The sequence below is a fragment of the Osmia lignaria genome, chromosome 2 (genome assembly GCF_051020975.1).
Source record: "Osmia lignaria lignaria isolate PbOS001 chromosome 2, iyOsmLign1, whole genome shotgun sequence".
Taxonomy (NCBI): domain Eukaryota; kingdom Metazoa; phylum Arthropoda; class Insecta; order Hymenoptera; family Megachilidae; genus Osmia; species Osmia lignaria.
In genome coordinates this window covers 12,495,563-12,518,645 of record NC_135033.1, presented here as the reverse complement: position 1 = coordinate 12,518,645, position 23,083 = coordinate 12,495,563, and the positions used below count along the sequence as shown (strand labels likewise).

General features: G+C 37.0%; 3 protein-coding genes across 5 annotated transcripts in view; 1 reads left to right on the top strand and 2 right to left on the bottom strand.

The window, feature by feature from the left end:
- The window catches only part of LOC117606959 (pickpocket protein 28), a 37,326-nt gene extending 36,506 nt beyond the window's left edge, over positions 1-820 (bottom strand). For 2 of the 3 annotated variants that reach the window (XM_034330051.2, XM_034330052.2), the window contains exon 1: positions 519-819. Coding sequence is in view for 1 of the 3 variants with exons in the window: in XM_034330052.2 (XP_034185943.2) it covers positions 519-602 (84 nt within the window). In the remaining 2 variants the exon portion in view is untranslated. Of the gene's footprint in view, positions 1-518 lie in introns of all 3 variants that reach the window. The other variant, XM_034330050.2, reaches the window with a different exon arrangement.
- The window catches only part of 5-HT2B (5-hydroxytryptamine receptor 2B), a 42,335-nt gene extending 24,871 nt beyond the window's left edge, over positions 1-17,464 (top strand). The window contains exons 3-6 of the mRNA XM_034330044.2: positions 3,934-4,150; positions 8,296-8,638; positions 13,810-14,327; positions 14,795-17,464. Of these exons, the coding sequence (XP_034185935.2) occupies positions 3,934-4,150; positions 8,296-8,638; positions 13,810-14,327; positions 14,795-15,291 (1,575 nt within the window). The 3' untranslated portion in view covers positions 15,292-17,464. The remainder of the gene's footprint in view (positions 1-3,933; positions 4,151-8,295; positions 8,639-13,809; positions 14,328-14,794) is intronic.
- Positions 1,867-23,083, bottom strand: part of Rpn2 (Regulatory particle non-ATPase 2) — a 41,718-nt gene continuing 20,501 nt past the window's right edge. Inside the window, exons 11-14 of the mRNA XM_034330043.2 lie at positions 3,411-3,745; positions 2,809-3,164; positions 2,279-2,633; positions 1,867-2,211 (exon numbers count right to left, since the gene is read on the bottom strand). Of these exons, the coding sequence (XP_034185934.1) occupies positions 2,141-2,211; positions 2,279-2,633; positions 2,809-3,164; positions 3,411-3,745 (1,117 nt within the window). The 3' untranslated portion in view covers positions 1,867-2,140. The remainder of the gene's footprint in view (positions 2,212-2,278; positions 2,634-2,808; positions 3,165-3,410; positions 3,746-23,083) is intronic.

The following is a 23,083-nucleotide window of genomic DNA, read 5'->3' as shown; positions in this document are numbered from 1 at the left end:
CTCTATTAATTCCAATTCCACGCGTGTACTCATTAAACTCGTTAAAATATGTAAACGCGACCCGTTGGCCAAGCTAGCTCAACTAGCTACGAGTTTCCAATTAACTCGGTTGACATTAAAACACGAACCGAACAATATGAATCACCAGCGACGATGAAATATAATACGTATATTAAAAAGTATCCTATAGTTACGGGAAACTACTCTCGTGCGTTTTAACCTTCAAATATTTCACTTCAAAAGAACTTCAAAAATTTTTCATAGAACACGAGATTATTAAATAATACATTTTCATAATATATCATATGCAAAAGAAAGAGTTAAAATCTCGCAGTATTAGTAGATTCATTAAAAAAAATAATTATTTGAGTAAAATTTATGAAACCATAATGTATAATTAGACAAAAAAATATTTGATATACTTAAACAATATGAAACTGCGATGTTTTTATTTATTGTTCAATTACGCAACAATAAATAAGATTTGATATATTTATGATACAAAATTAATGACTTACGTTATTGAACACCAAGCACAGGAAAGCCCGCGAAGATTTGCCAACATGGCGTCTGCTCGCGTGGAGTCTTGTATTGACTATCATCACACTTTTTATACATTATAATTACTTGTAGAATATTACAAAACGCGATTCAAATTTTAAATGTACTTGGTACTCGAATAGAGGGTTCTTAAACGCGATATAACACGTTGTGGAACGATAAACTGCGTATTAAAGTAAATATCTATCCACGCACCGAAACACGTGTTCTCGCGACGGTGGCGCTCCGTAGACTGAGCGCGTGTACGCCGCGCCGTTCGAATCAACCGAACGAGGTCAGAGTTGTTATTGTGTTCAAAAAGGCTCGAGCATACTTCTGTTTATCAAATATCACACGATGATTTATGATCTATTTTCTTACGAATAATTTTGTACGATTTCATGTACAATAATTCGTTTCTATTTTTACAAATAAATAGTTATTTAGTGTTATCTCTAGTAATAGATTATACAATAATTTGACATTAACATGAAATTACACATTGCCATGAAACAGTAACTCCATAAAATTCCATTAAAATTTCCGTCAGGCCATCCCTGTCAATTTAACCACTCTATTTAACGAATTTTCAAGGCAAATTGCGCGATGTCAATAAACGAGGCTTCACGGTGCCGTTAATAGAGCTCGTTTTCGCGTTTGTTCGACGGCCGTCTCGTCATCATTGACTGACAATGAAGCGCGCTCTTCCATCTCGATCGACCAATATAGGGTTTTTTTCTCGGTAAACAGCCGATGTTTTGACTTACCGCCAAGTCACGAACTCGAACGACAGCTAATACGTTCGTTTCGTTGAAGCCCAGACTGATCATTATGGATGGAAGCTACGAATCCTGGGGCATCATCCGTCAATCGTTTTACGACACGACACGTGCTCGTCGATGAAGAATTATACTCCGGTATTTTATTTACTACATGAAAAATGACAGATTCAAAAAAAGAAAGATTAACAGCGAGGGTTATAAATGCTACAAACATCTTCTGTATGACCGATTCTATAATTTTATTTATGTAAAATTTATTATAATGGACTGGGTTTCTGTAAGAAATTTTATTGAATAAGATACTCTGAAAGTATAATACACAATGTTTAATATTTTGCATTATCTTAAGATTCTTATAATAAAATCTGAAAAATTATTATCTAATAACTCAAATTACCCGCATCCTTGTTTACATTATTTATCAATTATATAAAAAAAGACGAATAAACATTTTATTCTAGAAATTATGAATCAAACGAATAAATTTGTATCACTTCGTAGAAGTGATTCGAAGAGATATCAGGATTTCAGTAAATAACACGAATTCATATGATCAAAGCAAATCATATATATTTATTAAAATTCTAAATAACGGAGTAGCCGAGGTTCGTGATGAGGAATGATAGTTCGAGGCCGGGTTTAATGTTATATGAAAATAAAAAAAAGAAAGAAAATAATGTTGCAGGACGGCGCGTTTTTATCAAAAAGGAAACGTCGACAATTATTTCTTCTTTTCTCTATGAAACTATGTGTGTGTATACGAAATCAAATATAACTTGCGTCACAGACAGAGAGGAATTTGTTTTTGATACACGGATTTAATCCTCGTTGTACTCGAATGGTTCTGGAGGTTCCGCTTCTTTCTCCTCGTCGGGTTTGGAGCCGAAAGCTGAATTAAATTAAATTAAATTGAATTTTTAATAAAAGTGAATTTTTCTGAAAAAATATGGACTTACCAGCCACAGGTTCCACGAGCTCCTCTTCAGTGTCTGATTGTATGTGTTTCATCATGACGATACCACCAATCTGAATGTCTTTCACAGGAACATAATGACCACCCTCCACTAATTGTATTACCTTCAATTGTTGCCGTAAAACGCGAGCAGGATTTTGAAGAATCTCGAAATTAGGTTCAGCTTCCTTTTTCTCTTTTTCTCCTTTCTCAGTTTCGTCCTTGCCCTTTTTCTCGACCTTCTCTTTTGTCTCTTTCACTTCTTTCGTCTCTTTTTCTTCTTTCTCCTTTTTCTTTTCTTCTTTCTCTTTTGGCAATGCTTCCTTCACCTCGACAGTCTCCTTCGTTTCTGGTGGATCCTGCGATTAAAAATGAAAAAGGATGCTAGCTGGAAACATTGTTCGTTTCACCGTAAGACTGAAATGTAGTTGTGAAAATGTAACATATTTTGAATTAAATTTTGCATCTTATCGTTTCGTATCTTCTACCGTAGAGATGTGAATTTTATTTTTTTATTTTGTTTTTTATACTAACCACTTCCATTTTTTCCTCGTGGGAATCACGAGCACGCCTCTCGGATTCGCGTCTACGCGCCCTCGCAGCAATGCTGAGAATAGCTGTCGTGATCTTCTCCCTTTCCTCGCGTTTCTTCTCCTCCAATGGCGCAGGATAAGCGTAGACACTTGGTCTCGCATTCGAGCGAAATTCGAGCTTTGGCATTTTCAGCTGAGCGTTCAGAGCGATTAGACAGGTCGGGGTGAAGGCTAGAGCCAGGCAATGGGCTAATGGGAACCAGTACCAGTACTGGGTGAACACCAGTGCACCAACCACTGCCAGCATATTGGTGTGACCTGTTCTCGATTGAAGGGACACCGTCACGTTACGACCACCTGAAACAGTCATCACTCTTATGTAGACACCTGGATCATCCCTTTCAGTGTTTACTCTGTACACTGCTGTAATAATAGTACATTTTTATTTTAACACACAATACAGTAATCTCGCCATTCTTGGTACTACTACCTTAGGAGGTAAAAAGAATAAAAATTTGAAATTTGAGAATTAGAGGAATATCAAAGAAGGTTAGCGAATTCCCTAAATGGATCGGTTAAATGGAGGTCCCTCGAGTAACTCACCAGCGTCGATGATGCCTTGCGCCAAAATGGCACCAAACTTTGCCATTACGTCTTCGTGCTTGTCTACCACGACTTTGGCGTACAACGCCCTGAAGTCTTTAACTCTGGTACATGTCGCCTCTGTCTGCTGAATTAGGATCATCGCGGACGCGATCAAAGCACCTTGACGAACAAAGTTCACCGGGTCGTTTGTCATTGGATCCAACAGGGCTATAGCTTCCTTTAATCCTGTGCCTGCACACGCGATTCCCAAAGCCATCGCTGCCCCGTACCTCACGTGCGGGTTGTAACTTTCTGCCAGCAAGGAAACCACGCTGGGACATTGTTCTGGTGTTCTGTAACGTTGAAGAAACGTTGCAATTATACACTACAATTTCTTATTATTTCATTAAAACTTTTGCGAGTGAGACGACGAATTTCGAGGAATATGTCCCCCCAAATCCATTCGCAATCAATCAAAATGAATAAATCCAAAGCTAAACAACGGCGCCAAAGTGCATAATTGTGTTTGCTGATGTTGCAGGAAGAAGATTCAGTGTTGATAGATGGTGCCTGCCAAATACCGGACCCTCTTTACAAGCTGATCGGCAGCATAATCTGCTTTTACATACCACTGGGCGTGATGCTGCTTACATACGCGTTAACGGTCAGATTACTGGCAGAGCAACGACAGAATATCGGAGGTACTGCAGGTTGGTCCTCTGGATGGCTGGGTGGCCCCCAGGGACCACCTTCGGGAGGTTAGTGTATTATCAGGTACACTGACCTGTTACATCTGCCACTTTATCATCCGACTACCTTCATTTTCTAATCAATTCTTAAATCTTACCTTCCCTAACATGTTCAATGCCACATCATCCATACGTGGGCGGTGATTGAATTTCCATAGGAATCGATCAATCACATTGATAGAAATTTTTTTTACTTATGAAATATAAAAATAAAAATATAATAAAATAAAATAAAATAAAATAAAAATAAAATAAAAATGATGTCCAAGTATATTTATGAAAAATAAATAATAATTCATGAAGAGGGTTGATCTTTCAATTGAAATAACAGAACAGCTGTCTAAGAGTAAAACTTCCAACAATGGAAACAAAACGACGCGACGCGACGTAACGTTTCTATATGCAAAAAAGTTTATGCGAGGCACGATTTTCCGAGATCGAAGAAAACAACTTTCCAATACTTCATTGGGCGCAACAGCGGGCTTACAAGAGTCTTCTCTTTGCTTATGGTAAATAAGTTAACAACAACGCGAGCCAAGGTTTCTGGGAATTATTTGTTTCGAGGACAAAGCGAGAAATTGAAGCAACAACTAGAGAAAACTTTCGATACCTCGTTCCAAGGGTAAAACAAAAGTTTTCACCGAAGCTTTCTGTTGCTCCCGATTCAGCCGTTATTTGTAAAAGGTCTTCGTGCTTCTTCGAGTCGTTGACTTTTAAATTAAGTCGACGAATTGATTTACTGGGAAGAAATGGCTGAGTCACGGAACTGAGATTGTAACTTTTGCTTAATTGGGGGAAGGAGTTAAGTGATGTAACAAGTTTTGTATTGTATACGTTTTAGAAAAAACAATTTCATCAACTCTTTTATTGCCTTATAATTTGTATATATTTTTTTCTTTTTAACACAAAATAAACTTAACGAAATTTAATATTAACCCTTTCTCGGATTATTGAATTCTAATTAGTGTTTGACAAGGTATATAAAACAAGTGAAATTTTAGGTAGCTGATAAATCAGTAGAAACTCGGAAATGTCTTTTCAAAGTTATCCCCCCAAAGAGTGTTCGATCGACATAATTTAATTTACTGGTTATCAAGTTATCATTGGATGAGCAGTGAATCCAGTAACGCTCTTCCATTGAGACCAACTGTACTGTAATTTGTCACAATTTCTCATCAAGAATTACTTCTGTCAAGGCTTTTTCTTTCGTATATTTCGTGGAGGATTGTTGAGTCATTTTCTGTTGTATATAACACGGCTGAGAAACCTCATGAAGATTAATTGCAGGATCGTGAAGAAAAATGAGTAGTCGATGTTCATGTTCCACAGTTCGGTTGTTAATTAAATCCGACACGAGAAAATTAACACATTACGTGAATAGGTTCGATCAATAATAAACAAAAACTGAAAAGAATAACTATTAAAATTTCAAGGATTCTATTTTTTCTAAAATTGTAGAATTGTTTAAGAATATATTTCATCGAAAGAAATTTAAGAAATATAATTTTACACGGGTGCACAAATTTCTCAAACTAACTTGATACCCAAAAACCGAGTCCTTTCTTATTTTGACTACATTTTTTTCTACAAAAGTGGTAGAAATAAAAAAAATGAAGATACTTTGAAGCAGACAAAAGAAAAAAGCTAACATTAGAGACGTAAACAGCGTTACGTTGCTGTGTTGAAAGATAGAAGGGAAAACATGCTCGAAACAAACAATGGAAAAGCATACAGAACAATATGCTAACTGGAACGCAAACTAAAAAAAGAAAAGGGAGAAAAAGAAAAAAGACAAATAGAAAATGCAATTCTTTCATGAGAAACGCGGAAAACAATTTAAACCTGTCAAAAACTTCCCAATTATCTGCAAACATATTATCTGTTGTCTACGAAGCTGAATATTATCTCATATCTCCAACATAACGTATCGTTTCCGCTTCCTTTATTCGTCTGTGCGGAATTATTTCCGGCGAACAAGTAGCTCCGTTGCGTTTCAGTGAAAGAACGAAACATCAAAGTTGTCCTCCTGCATTGTTTTCATCTTTGAATGCATGTCACATGAGTTTGAAATTAACAAGGTGAAACTGTGCTGTTTCGTTCTAGGAACGTGCACTAAAACAATAATTAAGTACAATTCTAAACAGGATAAAATCCAAAATTAATTCAAAATTTCGAATAGTAAAAATCGATAATTAATGCAGGAATAAAAGAATTTGATTAAACCTTAATCGCTTGTATTTTGAACATATTTGTTAACAGGATATTTGTTGTAGTTGAAATTTTACGAAATTATTCAAGAAAAAGAACCGATTCGTTTTACCGAAAAAGTGTAAATCCCTGTTGAAATACGACAAGTGTCGGAAGACTTGGGAGAGGTAGTGCAGGTGATAAACGCGGACAGGTCGGTATTTCTCGGTCGGAAAGCTGGTAAGAAAGAGTATTACAGAAAATTTTCGACGTAATCCGGCAACGTTTCGAAAGCTTTGTCTCGGCCCAATTCGGCGGAGATTGCGATTAAGAATTCGATAGATTGGTTTGGCCGACTTCTTTGCTGGCAACGGTGTGTAGGCGTGCAAGCTCCTCGATAAAAGAAATTGATCCCTTTCCTGCCAAGCTTGAAACCTTATAGCGAGGCTTTTCCATCGGTGGAAAAGTGGAACAGGAAGGTCGCGACAAGAAAAATCGACCATCGAGACCGTTCGGCTAATTATCGCCACTCCAGTCCTGAAATTTATCGAGTCTCGTGAATGCTCGATGCTTCACCTCGATTCCTTAATTATACATATCTGATTAACAGCATCTTTCTTCGAGGAATAAAGAAAAATTTGTTGATTGTAGACTGAATTAACCCTCCAACGGCGAACCACGGAGAGAGCCATAATCTTAATTTAATTTCGTATTTCATATTTTACACTGCTCCTACAAAAATTACTTTTCTAACACGTAATTAAATAAAAAATTAGCTGGAAAACAGAGTCGAAATTCCTCGCATTGTTCGCGAAAATCGTGGAAGTAACAAATTGCATAGCTCGCAAACTTCCGCGAGCCGAAGTAGCAGCAAATTGGGGCGAGAAACGACGCCTCTTTCGACTTGAAGATTTGCATCGGCCAATTTCACTTGCAAATTGATCGCCCGTGTTTCGCGAACACGTGCCAAAGCACCCGTTAAACAAAAAATAAAAAATAAACAGGAATCCCGAGAGGCATAAAATTGTTTTATCACTTGAATTTCATAAAAAAAAAATTCAGAAGTCGATGGAATCTTAACCTTATCGTTAATTTGATATCCTCCAAAAAATATGATGCTTTGAAATAAATAACGATAACCATTTAGAACGAATAATTAAAACATACGATTATTAATCGTATTTTGGTATCAATCTGCATATCCCGTATTCACGCAATTAATAACGAACGCGTAAACAATTAAATTTAATTACTGACAAATTTAACGATCTATTGCATGTGTCACGTACAATACTTAATGAATATTCGATAACAGAAGCGTTCAAGTTGAAGTGTAAAAATGAAATCCTCGTTTCATTGAAACGCTGTAACGTCATCGATGAAGGATTAAACGAGGTATCAAACAAAATTACATGAAAATTCTATAGTAATTGCGAATCAGCGAAAATTCCTTTATTCCCATTGTTTGAAATTTATCAGTAATTTATCGCAATCATAATTCAAATTATTCGACAAAGCTTTCATTTTTATCATCGATCGAAATGGAATCTATTTTGTTTGTCGATCAAAATTACGAGAGATTTAACGATAGTTTGCTGATTCGCTCGAGCTTTTATCATTTTGCTATCTGAAAGCTCGTAAAATAATCAGTCGAAAAATGCGTATTTGATCGTCTTTTCGAATAAAACAACACGCGATTCGTTTTCTATCCATGCTGTGGAAACAGAGATTTATATTCCTGATGGTTCAGTTTTCTCTACTGATATTTTAAATCCATATCTTGATATTTTCATTTACTGAAAGTAGAACCAATAAATGAAATACCACGAATTGAATTGGAGAATTAAATGTAAAAAGAAAATCTTAGGGAAAGGGTTAATTTCCTAAAATTTACCAGCAATATTCAATTAATTTTTGGATCGATTAATTTTTGAAAGGAAAATTAAAATTGGAAAATCTATCCTCAGGGCTGGACAGACGAGGCACCTGGAAGCGATTTCTGCTGAGCAAAAGTTCAGCCGGAAGTGGTGGCACCCCTCAACACACCTCAGGCACCTCGACGGACACCGAGCTGACCACGTTAGACACCCACGAACTTTGGCTGCCGGAAAGCGAACCACCACCTTCGGCCATGTCCGCTCTTCACGCTTTCGGTGCCGAAATGTTGAAACTTTCCAGAGGGCTCGAGGGTATCGCCAGTCCCGGAAGCCCTACGCCAACCGGCACACCGAGATCAACTCCCCAACATTCGGTACAGCATCACCAACATCATCATCAGCATCAGTTACATCGATGCAGTTTTCGACACGGGTAAGGGTTGTGATTGCGTGGTAATTGGACGCTTTTCAGCTACAAGTTTCGACTAACGAGCCGAACCCGCTACTCGGATGACCATTTCGAAAGGGTAGTTGGTTGTGAAACTGATACCGGATATTGATCACTCTGGTTTGCGGTACACTAAATTTCTTTGTTTAACCCTTGGACAACTGATCGCTAAGATAAAGGGTTATATAGCAACATTAAAAAAGGAAAGAAATAATAAAAGAAATGAAAAGTATTCTAAGCATAACACTATTCGAAAAACCTGATTTTCTTTTTAGCGTTCCCAAAGGAATTTATATTTTATCTAACCTAAGTAGATTTTCGATTCTCCTTTTCAAACGATTCACAAAATAAGAACACTTTTCATTCGCCGATCGGGCATCGAAATGGAACATGTCTCCCATGGTATTTCGCCATGAAAGATCCCGAGGGACAACGTCGTTCCAATTTCAGCTGGAACGCGCGTAAGCGACTCGAGTCGGTAGTTGTCTTCTGAGAAACTTAACCGAGATCGAAAATCGCTTGTCAATTCGCCTGAGAAATACCTGTCTCGTTACAGAGACTGTAATCACACGGAAGATAATATCTGTGTCGTAAACATGAAATTAGTATTAGGTGGCTTCAATGGCTGTTAATATAATTATTTGAAAATTTAACCTAACCTAATTTGAAATATATTCGAATTAGATGAAGTTTCTCGCTTTCGTGTTCAAAACCATCTATGCACGCGATTGTGCAAGTTCCATCAGAGAATTCCTGAAACACGGTAGATTTACGACTAGTCGAGGAATATTTTCCACTCTGCGTCGCGTTTCTTCGTTCGTGTCGTTCTTCAAACTGACGTGACTCGACATCGTATCGGGAACTGATCCGCGATATGATCCAAATCGACTTTCGGTCTCGTTAAATTTCTAATAAGATATCTCTATTTTGTGCAAGCTACACAAAATTTCATGCAATCTCGATATTATCCAAATTTTCGTTAAAAACTAAACGTAGAAAAAAATTTTACCGAAATAACGAGACAGAAGTGAAGTCACTGGACATGTTCTTCGATTTATCACTAGAAACTAGACACGTGGACACCGGAAACGATCCCATTTATAACGAAAATTCACGGCTTGAGAAAGTTAAAGGACTGCGAAAGCTGGATCTAACTTTTCAAACACGCGGACCCGTGTCGTGTCGCGTTTCGTTCGACAAGAAAAATTGTTCAAATTTTCTCGCAGCTTTGTCTCGTGTTGCTTCATAAGAGAGATTGCGATGAAATTGCTGTTTCGAATTACTGGATCGAATTGACGGGAACACGAAGCCAAGAGTAACGCACACCAGAGACGTGAAAACGTTTTGTATTCGCAACTATGAGCTTGTCTAAAATGTCATGTCGAGTTTACGTGATGCATTCGGTTATGGCATTTAGGAGCCACGTTCCTCCACGAAATTACAACGTCAGACTATCGATTTATCAACGGGGAGAACGTGTTGAAGCGATTAACTAATTCCGAAACTTTGCATCTCTGTTGGGTTTAAATATCGAAAGAGAATATAGAAGATCTTTTATCTCCAAATATAAATTCTAAATTCTAATCTAATCTAAACGAAATAATTGTATCACAGGAGACTAAGTAAGGTATTCCAAGGTATTCGTAAAAATTCTAATCTAAAATTATTCATGTCCCCTGCGATTGAAACATTTCTCCTATCGCCAGTTCCAAACGTCGTTTTCCCTTGAAATTCGACTACTTTTATTCAATATCTCGGCCATCGTGTCATCTCCTGATTTACACGAGAAGCTGAGGATTCGTGGTGGAGATGGGACGTTATTCTCGCCACGGAGATTGGCTATTCGTTACTGTTCGACGTGGCTGCACGCGGCTCTGACAACGAACCGAATGAGAAATTCAGTTGACTTTTCTTTCGATCAAGAGCGAAAAAGAGTCGACAGGGAAATTTAACCACGTCTACAGACGGAACAGACATTTCAAAGGAATAATAAACGATCAGGGAAATTGAGTTAGAATAGAGATACAAATAAAATTTGAAATTCTAATGGTGGATGAATTTTGAGAATAGTTAATAGAAAAAATAATGATGCGTCTATGCAGTATAGATAGTTCAATTATGTCAACCTCTAGGAACTATTGATCAAGGATGGCAACTGCTCCATATTGAGACATTGCTGCATGCCGGTGTAACCGCATCTGGGTTCACTGTGGAGCTGGGGCATCTTCCAATAATATCGGAAGTTCGCACTCCCTCAAGTGTCTGTAATATGCAAATGTTAAGCGTCTTTCCACGAACTATGAACCACGAAACAGTTCCTTAATACCCAGCATTAAGTTGTTGAAATATGCTGGGCTTACTAACTAACAAACAGGGATTAGAGCCATCTTGAAACAACAATTATTATGTACTAAGACGTTGCACACATCAGTGGAGTTTCTCATGATTTGATGACGTAAAAGTCTAACAAGGAGTCACTCATGGGACACGTTAATTTGAAGTTCAGAGTGTAATAAAAATGTCTATATAAGTGTTTCATAGATCAATCAATTCATGGCTTATGAATAACATACTTTTCATCGATTCCTAATTAACCAAATTTCTAATTAAAAATTCAAGTAGACGTTTCACCCAGACGAGGTTCGACTAAGAAATGCTCTTGAAAAATTACGCACAAAAACAGCTTTAATTAATCCTAAGAAACTTGCTTACTTCCAAGTTTACGCCTCTAGTTTCAGCGAACTGCCTACGAATCAAGTAAAAGCTTCTCGTAAACACACTCGAGATTTTCAGAGCTTTCGACGCAAAGCACAAAATTTTTCAAGGAAACTTTTTGAAGGAAACTTTTTGATAGTTATTTCTGAATGTAACTCTCCAATTAAATCGAATGGATTTCAGCTGTCAAAATTTAAATTAAATTTCAATTTTTCAATCTTAATTCTTATTTCCTAAAACGAGGATCCGAGTTGACAGGGTTGTTGGATTGTGCGAAGCCTCATGGGAACTTACTTCCCCCTTCCGACGTTCTAGCAATAATAAAACAAGATGGGTTGAAAATTGTTCTACCACCAGAGGCGGAATGATCCTCCCTGCTAAAGTGATGCGAAAGCGATGGAGAAATTGAATTTCAGACGAACAACTCACAAGTGTCAAAGTGTTACGGTACATAGTTTCACTATTCAAACGGGATGCACGTAAAGTGCAAAATCATGGTTCTTTTTTCTTGTTGAAAGTTAAAAATTTTAGTATAATTATTTTTTAACACGATTAGGCGACAGACTTTTCGACTTTATTATGTAACACGAAGGGGGAATAAAAAGGCGAGGATGTGAAAGAGCGGCCTCCCGACGCGTTAATTAAATCATTATGTCGGGGAGAAAACGAGAGAAAGAAAGCGAAGAGGCAAGAAAGCATTCTGGAACGGCGGAAAAAGCAGTAACCGTTTTTCAGGACAATTATCAAGCGAGTCAAGTCGGAGTTCTACCAAAGCCGAGGCCTTGAAAGAGCGTCAAAGTGACGATCTACTGGTCGAAAGGTGCTACGAAACCTTTGTGGAAACGCGTTCAAGCTTGCTAAGTGCATTCCTTTTATTAGAGAGTTTCAGACAGGAAGAGCAGTTTACTTAAGTGCGACCACTGGCGAACGAACCGTTCCAGTTTTGCACTTTGAGTGCAAGCAGCCTAAGTACGAGCCACTTCTGAAGCTTCTGAAACCTTGTACAGAGTGTTATGAAAGTAATGCTCATGGCTCTACACCGTGTTTAATGAGCAATCGTAAAAAGAACTATAACAGCAAAATTAATTAAAAATAATTTTCAAATTAAAATTTCCCAATTTGTTTTCTGTTGTTAATAAAATTATAAGAATTATACAATTATCCTCATTTTTATTTTTTGAAAATATCAGAATGCTTTGAAGTTTTTAATCCTTCAAGCTCGGGAAATTGTGAATTTTCACCAAAGGGGAAAAACAATCTGTATACAGAGAGCAGAGGAAACGGTAAAGATAGATAAATATCGAAACTAGAGCACTCGAGTCTGTAAATTTCAGGGTGAACGGCTCGACGAATAGAATGCCGTTGAATACTTTCAAAATTGAAAGCCGAAACGAACGAATAGGAAATTATTACCAGAGCCAATTGTTGGCCGAGTGCACGTTGACCAAGGCCTTCTCGTTCACGAAACCGATTCGACTGATTGAAGGTGCTTTGAGTGCTGCTGGAAAAATCGACGAGAGGCTTGTTCGTTTGTTCCATCGGGAATCGTCGATCACTTCCGCTCGAGGTATTGTTAAAAAGAATTCAACAATGAATTTGAAAAAAAAAAGCCGATACCGGAGCATTGTTCGAAACTTTAGTCGGTTTAAAGAACAAATACTTTAATATTTCAGTGAAGAAACTTCTTTGATGAATTTTTCATTTTGTTCCTTCTCATAAAAGCTAGCCTCATCGCAAGCTCTATCGATGAGTTTTCCCACGAGCAACTATACGTAGCTCGCAGCCAGAAATCTCTGAGAAGCAATAATGGCTGGGCTGATCCTCAATAATGGATAGAAGGCGTCAAAAGTGGCCGCGGCACAGCTGCGTTTCATACGTGTCTGACTTTATAGGAACCAGTGTTCGTCCCTTTTTTCCTCTCTGAGGCCATTACGTTTCATGGAGAGAGGGATGGGAAAAAATGGGAAAATGAAGGATGCAAGCTAAAAAATTTTCTACGTTTCCATGATAAAGTTTCGCGTGAATTATTGTCAATTTTGTTATGTTAAAAATGAAGGGTCAAGAAATAACGAATTTGATTTATAGGAAATGAAATTAATTACTTTGAGATGGTAGCAGCTATCTAGTGGTAATATTTTAACAAAAAAAAGGAAGCTTACAAACCGTTAAGAAACAATGACCTAAATAAACACCCGGGTTTCAACGAATATACGTGGCGTCATTTCGATGCAAATTTAAATTTCTCTTCATCAAAAATGCATAGTTTCCCATTTTATAAAATTATGAATAAACATGGATGTGACGTTCTAAGAGACATTAGATCTATATCATTAAATTAAATCGAGGATATTGCAATGATAAATTACAAATTCCGCCTCGGAGGACTATATTTCAATTTCGAATCTTTGAAAGTGAACCAATAAAATTTGATAAAATTGCAGAAGCGCGGAAAGCGGTGCGAGTAGCGCTTCCGGTTCGAGGACCAGCCTCTCGATGCAAGAAGATCTGAGTTCCCCGACACCTTGGAAGCATCGTCGAAGAGCATCGACCTTCAACGAGGCTCATCTGGAACGAGCCGAATCCGATTCACCGAAGACGCCGAGAAAGAGATCGTTCAGCTTCCACGAGCAACCATTTGGTCGATCATCCGTCTCGAGGAAGGACTCGTCGAACGAGAACAACGTTCAAAGGAAATCGATCGAGAAACAGGAAAGCGAAGGCATCGCGTTGCCACCGCCCTGCACGTGTCCTTATTTCGGCGAATCATCAAAGAGGCCGCCGGCTCAACAATCCAGCGAGATCGTGATCGTCTCCAGTGACACGATGAAGCCGATCTCCGGGAAGAACCTCGAGGCAGGACTTTTGGGAAGGAATAACACCGGAAGAATCGAGGCCAGCAGAAGTTACGAGCTGAATTCGGTTGTCACGTGGAGAGGAGGAAGAAGAGGATCCAGCTTAGGTGGGTGCTTTCATGAATAATTTTGGATTTCAGGCTAAGCATAGAGATTGTACGAACAGATTTGAACGATTTTTATGGATAAGGTTAGATCGAAGGATTTCCCGAAGAAGATTTCAACCTTACTTTAATAAATAACAAAGGATGTTTGAAATGACACAGGAAACAGAGAGGAAGACGATAGATTTTCATCAAAATTTCAATACCCTCTCTAATTATCATCGTCAATTAATTAACTCGCAATTATTGCAAACGACCGGCGCGGCGGTGCAGGACAAACAACGAATCAACGAAACCACAAAACCAGAAACCTATGGACCAATTATCTCAAAGCAACTAAAACGATGATAATGACAAACCTTTGAAATTTCCCATTCTGGTTGCAACTACTTTAGCTACAAAAGCACACACGTTAAGCTCTAAAATTTCATTTTCAAAGAGTCAATAAAATATCGATTATCTTTTTACAGGGAATACTAGAACCTCTCTGCTCTCTTCGAGGGCCGTTCCTCCCATCAGACGAGCAGCGACGATGCGAGCACACAACGGGGCAGCTAGTAGCAGCTCGAAACAAAGCAGCAACTCTTCGTCGCCGTGTTTACACAGACACTCGGGTCAGATTCGTAGTCATCACTCGAGAACGAGCAGCGTGATCTCGCGGAACAGTTCGCGTCACGGAAGGATCATCAGGTTGGAACAGAAGGCGACGAAGGTCCTCGGTGTGGTGTTCTTCACGTTCGTGATCCTCTGGGCGCCGTTCTTCGTCCTGAACCTTATCCCAGCCGTGTGTCCCGATTGCGAAAGACGAATCGATCGTAAGATCTTCGATCTAGCCACCTGGTTAGGCTACGCCAGCTCGATGGTGAACCCGATTTTCTACACCATCTTCAACAAGGTCTTCCGACAGGCGTTCAAGAAGGTGTTGCTCTGCAGATACAGGAATCAAAACTGGAGACCGTCAAGGTAGGCCTTCGACCCCGGCAGGCCGGGGATCGCTGTCACCAAGGTTTAAAGTCTATCCAAGGTGATCAATTTGAAACTTTGAACATTTCTTGAAGAAGTTCGAAAGTGTATAGGAGATTCGTTTGAAAGAATGAACGAACATTTAACGAATGGTGCTTCTAAACGATAAACATTTCATCTTCCAATAGAAGCTTTGCGAGCCTAGCTCGAAGCAGAGCGATTTTTAAATTAAGAACCACGTGATTTTATTAGGTGTTAGAGAATCGTTTTATTCGATACTTAGCCGTCAATTTCATTACACAGATACTAATTTTCAAGCAATCAATTAACAATGTATGCATGGTATAGTGACTGCTCCATTGACTTGTGTAAATAAATAGAATGATCCAATATTGTGAGCAAAGAAATAAACAAATTGGCTTACATCCTCTTGAATAACCCCTTGCTAAGATTGTAACAAATGCATTTTATCGTACAATATTTTTAGCATATTCGAATAGAAGAAGAACAGAGTACATCTATCGAAGATGAAATTATTTATAAGATAATAAAAAAAAAAATAAGAAACTTTTCCTAACACCTAATAGATGAAAATCGAATTCGATGGAAGAATTCAAGCGAACCGTGTTTCGTTTCGTAAAGGAGCTTTGAAAAGCTTTCGAGAAGTGGAAGGAGGAATTATTTGAACTAGGAAAGAAAACGACAGAAGAAGCCGGAGCTTCCTTAACGTTAACTTAAGTTCACTCGAATTTCGTCAACGACGAAAAAGTAATTGGAGGAAGTTGAAAAATCGTCGATATCGCGAAGATACAGGTACATCTTCTAAACGAGAAGCTATCAGTTTCGCGTCGTGAAATTGAAGAAGGCGACGCGACGGGAAACGTTTGCCTCCGTCAAGGATCTCTCGAAATTTCGTCGACAAATTAATCCTTTAGAGAGTAGAATCGCTATAATTTCTTCGTGAATCGTCGTTGATAAACGGTGCCCCCTCGAACTTTTAACGAGTAGAACAAGCGAGAATTGTTAAATCGGTCGTGACGAAACACTGAAGGGACAAATCCGCCCCCTAATGGTGGCCATAAACGCCAGTTACTAGATAATTAACGATGCTTCGTGAATTGTTATCGCCTCGTTCGTTTCGAGAGGTCGAATTTGCTATGTTTGCTCGGGTCAAACGAGTTCCTCTGCCGATTCAAAAATAGTACGTTCAATTCCACCGGATATACATGGGTTAAACAGAGTAATCGAAATATTCGGTGATTTTCAATTGATCATCGCTATAATAATGGTTTAATTGCCTAACAGGAATTATTGTGTAAAATTGTGTTAGAAATCATTAAAGCTGTATCGGTAAGAAAATTAATTTTGTCAAATAATACAATAAAGAGAAAAAATGTAAGTTAGAAAGGTATAACATGAAGTTGTACATTTTTCTGGTTATTCTTCTGGTATTCAACGTGTTAATTAGAGGAACGTTTATCTTTAACGAGCATTTCTCTTATTTTGTTTAACCTTTGTATAACTCGTCAAAAAAGTCTCGGTACATTCTGTTGAAGTACAAAAATAATAATCGTTTGAAAATATGCCCAGCTTGGAACAGCAGTCATTAAAAATATGATTATTACAAATTATCAGTTAAAATACTGTGCAAAAATATTAGAAATAATGTTAAATAATCTTTAACGAGGTGTACAGATACTTTTTTGATTAATTATGCGTAGAAAAGTCCAAAGATTTTTTGTCTGACTTTTCGAATCCTTCTAAATTTAGATTTTCAAAATTTCACCTTACCCTGAATACAATAAGAATATATTGAAAAACTGTAAAAAGATACTATAATTATTTTTCTGCAAATTAGAGTTAGACAAAAAGCATTTGGACTTAAAAAGTTCAATCAACCACGTACATTTTTGAAAAAAATTTCACTCGACCTTTTCTATTTTTCAGTCAATTTAAACATGCTAGACTAGACATACTGTTGATTATAACGTATATAAAGAATCTTCTGTATTGCTTCAATTATATTGCGCTCAAATGATTGCAATAAAGAAGATAAGTATGAAAATTGAAATTTGAGATAGAGAAAAAAAGGAAAATGAGCTGATCAAGTAGAAAAATAAAAAGAATAGAAGAATTCGATTAGTGCTTGTAAGAGGGTACATTTGGATTAAGTTGTATATAATCAATACAAACCATTACGACAATCATTAATCATTTCTTTACAATATTTAATGTTTCAGTTATTTCCCCTTGAATCTTAAAATAATAATTTCTGCTATTCTATCATTTTCATTTTTTATTTTGCAAACGACTAACTAACAATGATATTGTATCGAGAGAAAAGCTTGTCAAATTTTGGAAACAATAATACCAATAAACAAATTGAAACAAAATGAACAAACTGATAACTGACAATCGCGTTTCTGTGCAACAAGAATTTGTTGGACAAGCCCGTCGACCGATAAAAATTAATCACCGTGGTAACAACGTGTGAATGGAACGATTAACGATCTGACAGCACGAATAAACAACAAAAGCAACGTAACCCAGCATTAAAATTGATTTTTCAGCCGGTTGCCAGTTCAACTTTCGACCCGATCCCCTTCAAGAGAACCAAAAAACAAAGAGAGAAAATTGAACATGCAAAAGGTTATCCGATATATTATTCAAGGCTCAAAAAGAGCAAAATAGAACAGTGAAAAAGATTCAACTGGTTGACGTATAAATTTAATGGAAAAAACACATTTTAGTTAAAAAATTTTGTGAAATACTTGAAAGAATGTTCGATAGAACGAACTAAATATTTTTATTTTATTTATTTATTTATTTACGGGAAACTGGTTTCCGGCACGTAACAAAAATATTACAAAAATAATAAATTTGTTATGTTTAAAATGTTAATGAAATGTAAAAGGAGAAGAGTAAAAAATTACGAGCACGAAAATGAAGAATAAAGTCAAGGCAGAGAGAAACATAAAAATATGATTATAAATAAAAATGGAAAAAAAATTGAAGTCAAGAAATATTAGAGAAATGACAGTACAGACAATTCAACGAAGAAGATAAACGATTTTCAAGAAGGATCTAAGAAAAATATAAAAAATCGAAACGGAAGAGATTTGAGAAGAGAAATGAAGGAAGGAAGAAACATAGGATGAACGAGAGCTTTTCTTGAACCGCGAATCGAGAAATATCCGTGTTAAGGGTAAAATAAAAAGGAAAGAGAGGAAAATAACAGGTTGCAAGCTGATCGATAAAAAAAGGTTTACATAAAAGTGAACAATCAGTAATTTTTACTGAAAGAGTCAATTTTGAAAATTTCAAATTTGTCATTTTGATAGATTTAGTTATCTTAAAACATGCTTCATCATACATTTTAAAATAAATTAATGAAAAGTCTGAAAAATTCTTCTAAACTCTTTAAAATTGAGAAAAGTTGTAAGAAAATACAGAGTTTCAAGTGTCTCGTCAAAATACAAGCACTTACATTTTTTATTGCAATACCGTTGTAACGACGACATTATTACAACGTGATATTTGATAAAGATACCATTATCGTAAAATATTTCTTTGTCGACGTTTCCTGTCAAAGGTTTCGCTGAAAGTACGCTACAAGAGTTTTACATTTAATCGCATCGCAAAGGAAACTCCGACTGGTTCCCAGGAAAATTCAAGAATAACATTTAAACGTTCTTTCTTTACTTTCAATTATTTAGCTTGATTCGAAATATTCAATTAACGATCAAAAGTTGAAACACTATCAAATTTCTTTGTCTACTATATTTTGTAAAAAAAAGTACAAGTAAAAATTAAGAAAAATTTTCAAGAGAACTTAAATTTCTATTTAATTTTATAAATTTTTCGAAATTAAAATTTTTACACTGCAAATAAATGATTTATTAAAAAAGATAACAATAATTCTTTAACATCAAAATGAATAGAATCGTGAATGGATTGAGCTATTTGTATTTTTATTAATGCCTCTAACAAGCAAATTTTATGGAGGTAATATCGTGAAATCAAGTTGCGCGTACTGTTCAATCAATCAAACAAGGTAATGCGATAATCGCATCTCTGAATAGCGAATTTGGGTTCCTTTGAAGTAGAATCTCGGAAGAGGAACGTAATAATTTAATCACATTAACTAGTTCACGAGCGTTCAGCTATGAATACGCTATTTTCCATTATGTGTATACACTATCGCTGAAAGGTCCTCAAGGCACTTGTTAACCTGGAAATTTCGTACAAACGATCCGCTTCCGCCGGTGCGTTAACCCGTTAATAATCGGAATTTTTAATGAAAAAAAATTTCTAATTTATTAATCAATTAACAACGGCACTAACGAGAAAAAAATGAAAATTAGGTATATGTGAACGAAAGCTTCAGACTCACTCGGTTCCAAACTGTCACGAAACATGATTAAGCTGCACTATCGTAAATTAAGCCGAAATAATAAATGAATTTGAGTAACTAATGATCCTACTTCAAAGAAGTTTCAAGAACAAGATAATCCACTGAAATGATCAAACTTCCAAGATAACTTCTTCATGAAGGCAGCTCTAGATTTCTTTAATTATGATTGATAATCTTGTAAATAATTAACTGTTTAGCAGCTTAGAAATTGAAAAATATTCTTTAGAAACATGTAAAAATGGATAATAACAAATTTGCCAGCTCACCAGAGTAATTGTAGGTAGTTAGTTTTTTTTTCATAGAACAAAATGGTTTATAAACAAGTTGATTGATAACGACATTCACATCATTACCCTCTTTTATTCCATTACTCGTGGGTAAATACAAGTGAAGAAGGGTAGATCGGTCGAACGTAAGCTTAACTCTTGGTTATCAAAAGGGGCTACCGCTCGTTTCCGGTAATTCCTCGAAATTAGGGGATAGGCCTACGAAATGAAGGCTTTTGCGTAACAGAGAAACCTTTATGTCATGCGAATCTATTACGTTAATCGTAGAAGCGTGTTTATGTAAATATCCTTTTCTTTTTATACATTAGCCCTCCAAATGATTTTTCAAACGACAGTTCTTGAAATTTTTGAATTAAGAACAAAAGTGGTTATTTTATCAATCACCCTTCGCCCTTAAATCGTCAATTCTATCCGAATACGAAGAGCAACCTCGCGTAAACACGAAGAAATGAACATAGGGGATGAAAACTTCAAAGGCTGCCTATTGTTAGTGTACATACCAGCATAGATAGAAAAAGAAGAGAAGAAACAAAGAAACAGTGAGCAGTTCTCTTTTGAATACGGTATTCGTCCTGTGGTCGCTTTGTGAACAGCGAATAGATGGATGGAGAAACGCACTCACCCCGGGAGAAATATGTCTATCCGAGGTTAGCAACGTATCGGGATTCATCAGCGGCTCTGTCACGGAAATATTCGTCGTTTCACGATTTTTCACGGTAACCAATCTCGCCTTCATCATCGAAATAACGGACGAAGATCAAGCGATTTGTGCATCGAGCGTGTGGCTTCGAAGATTACTGTCCTTTACACAGAAACTTTTTTACTTTCACCAACGCAACGAAGGTTAAGTTACGAATGATTCGTTTGATTAATTATTAAATTTTTAAATTATATACATATGTATATAGTAGATACCAGTTGCAAAATTTTTTTTTACAAAAAGAGGTGAAATCAAATGTCGCGTCCTTAATAAAGAATCTGGCAATAAGAGAAGAGGCGAGTGTGAAAGGAGACAAGCAAAAGAGGATTAGTAAAAAACAGAAATAAAGTCTGTGAGTGTTCCGCAAACAGCGGACTGCTTGAAACAAATCGAAGAGAGCAGCCATAAATAACGGTTTCCCGGGATTTCAGTAGGGGTTGCCACGAGGAACGCGAGGGGGTGGGATCAGGGCTTGAAGAAGGGGCTTCTACCTATGTTCGACGTGACGTTAATTAACCCTTGGTGCGCGAAAATACTCTCCAGGCGTGATATGAGCTCCCGTGTGCCACAAAACCGACCAAAAGGACCGGAGAATCGTAGGAAAAACGATTCTCCGACTATCTTCATCGTCCCTTTGCCAAGATTTTCACGAACCCATTCGCTCTGGTATCTCTTTTGCATCGAAACAAAATTATCGAAACAAACGGATTTAAGCTTCGTGAAATCGTGTAGACAAATAATAATTAGAAACGTTGAAGAAATTTGAAATTTTATGCTCGATAAATTGTACAAACTTGCAGAAGTTTCGAAGCAGAGTGAAAAATACAATTCACTAGATGCAACAGGGTGTCCCCAGGGCGCAAAGGGATGTAGCTGGAATTTAATTTCCTTTGGCCCCGTTAACTTCGTTTTCTCAGAAGTTACCGTCAACTAATTGTGTCATCATCTTCTCGATTCTCTCTCACTTTTCGTTATGTATTTTTGTATCTTCGCGAACTTGGTGAAAATTTTCACTTAATTACAAAAATACTTTAATCAAAGCTTTATCATTCGATTCTTAAGTTCTTCGTTGCAATTTTTATAAATAAATTAAAAATGAATTTGACTGACACATTGAAACAATAGCACATTCTAATCCCACATGTCTAAAACCCATAAGCCCCCAAAAAAGGTAGCATACTATTCATCAGAGACTCGAAATCCTGATCGATGATTGCTCATCGCAAGAACAGGCTCCACCTGGTCTACAAGAAAAAATGTTCTCGTCAAAAAATCAACAAGTGTTCCATTTATCCTGATGACCAAGTCCTACCCATAACAGATTCTCCGAAATAATTTTTGGACCAGAGATCTGACCAGCTGATGCCAGGAAAATTGCTATCTTTCCATCGAACCAGAGACAAGGTAACGAGCTAATTGCTCAGAATTACTAATTATGACAATTCCACGGTAGTAGCTTGGTCTGTTCTGACTAGACGACGACCAAAATTGCTCTCAGAGGAGTCGAGAAAGCAATGAATCTTGAAGGGAATCCCTGCTAAAATCTCACTTGGTTAATTCTCAGCTGGGTACTTTGATTACACTCTACAATTAAGCTAGCTGTTAATGCAACAGAGTTACATTAACTTTCCTGTAAATTACGGGAATAGAACATATTTCACTGCAAAGTTATATGTTTCGAATGAACTTGGTTTCATTCGCAATTTATATTCGAAGAATATTGGAATAAACTTGTTCGATGGTTCGATGTGTATATTTATCGTTTATTCAATTTTTCGAGTATCACGGTTTATCGTCATTCCGACAGGAACCTTGAAAAATATCTTCCACGGTGTTCGCACAACCTTCCACCCCATTACTTTCATCCGGAGTGCGTTTTTGTCCGACATTCAGCCCCTATCCGCGCACAAAAGCCGACAACGATCGATGAAATTCCGCTGGCGGCATTCCATTCCCGGCATTGCGATTCGCTCGCTAAACTCGCCTGCGTTGTTCTTGTATCTTAACGCTTTGACAATCGAGATCACGTATTCGGAACGAACAGCATAACCGATAACGAGCTGACTCCGGCTGAAAAATTTCTTTGTTTCGAGCTCCATTTTCGAGAAAACTAAGTTTACGATATAAACCTTCTCGTATTTGGCGAAAAGAAACGATTGAAATCGATATTATGGAAATATCGTGGAATAAATTTCAAAATATCTACACCCTGGAAATGTTAATTGGGGTGTGATTTTAATTTGTGAAGTATCGTTAAGAAAATTATTTATACTTTCAATAATTATAATTCTCCAATTTATGGAAAAAGAATAGAAAATTATTAAAGAATGTTTTATCGATAATTAACATCGTATTATCATTTCTTATCAGCAGAAACCCGAAGGGAAATGGAAAT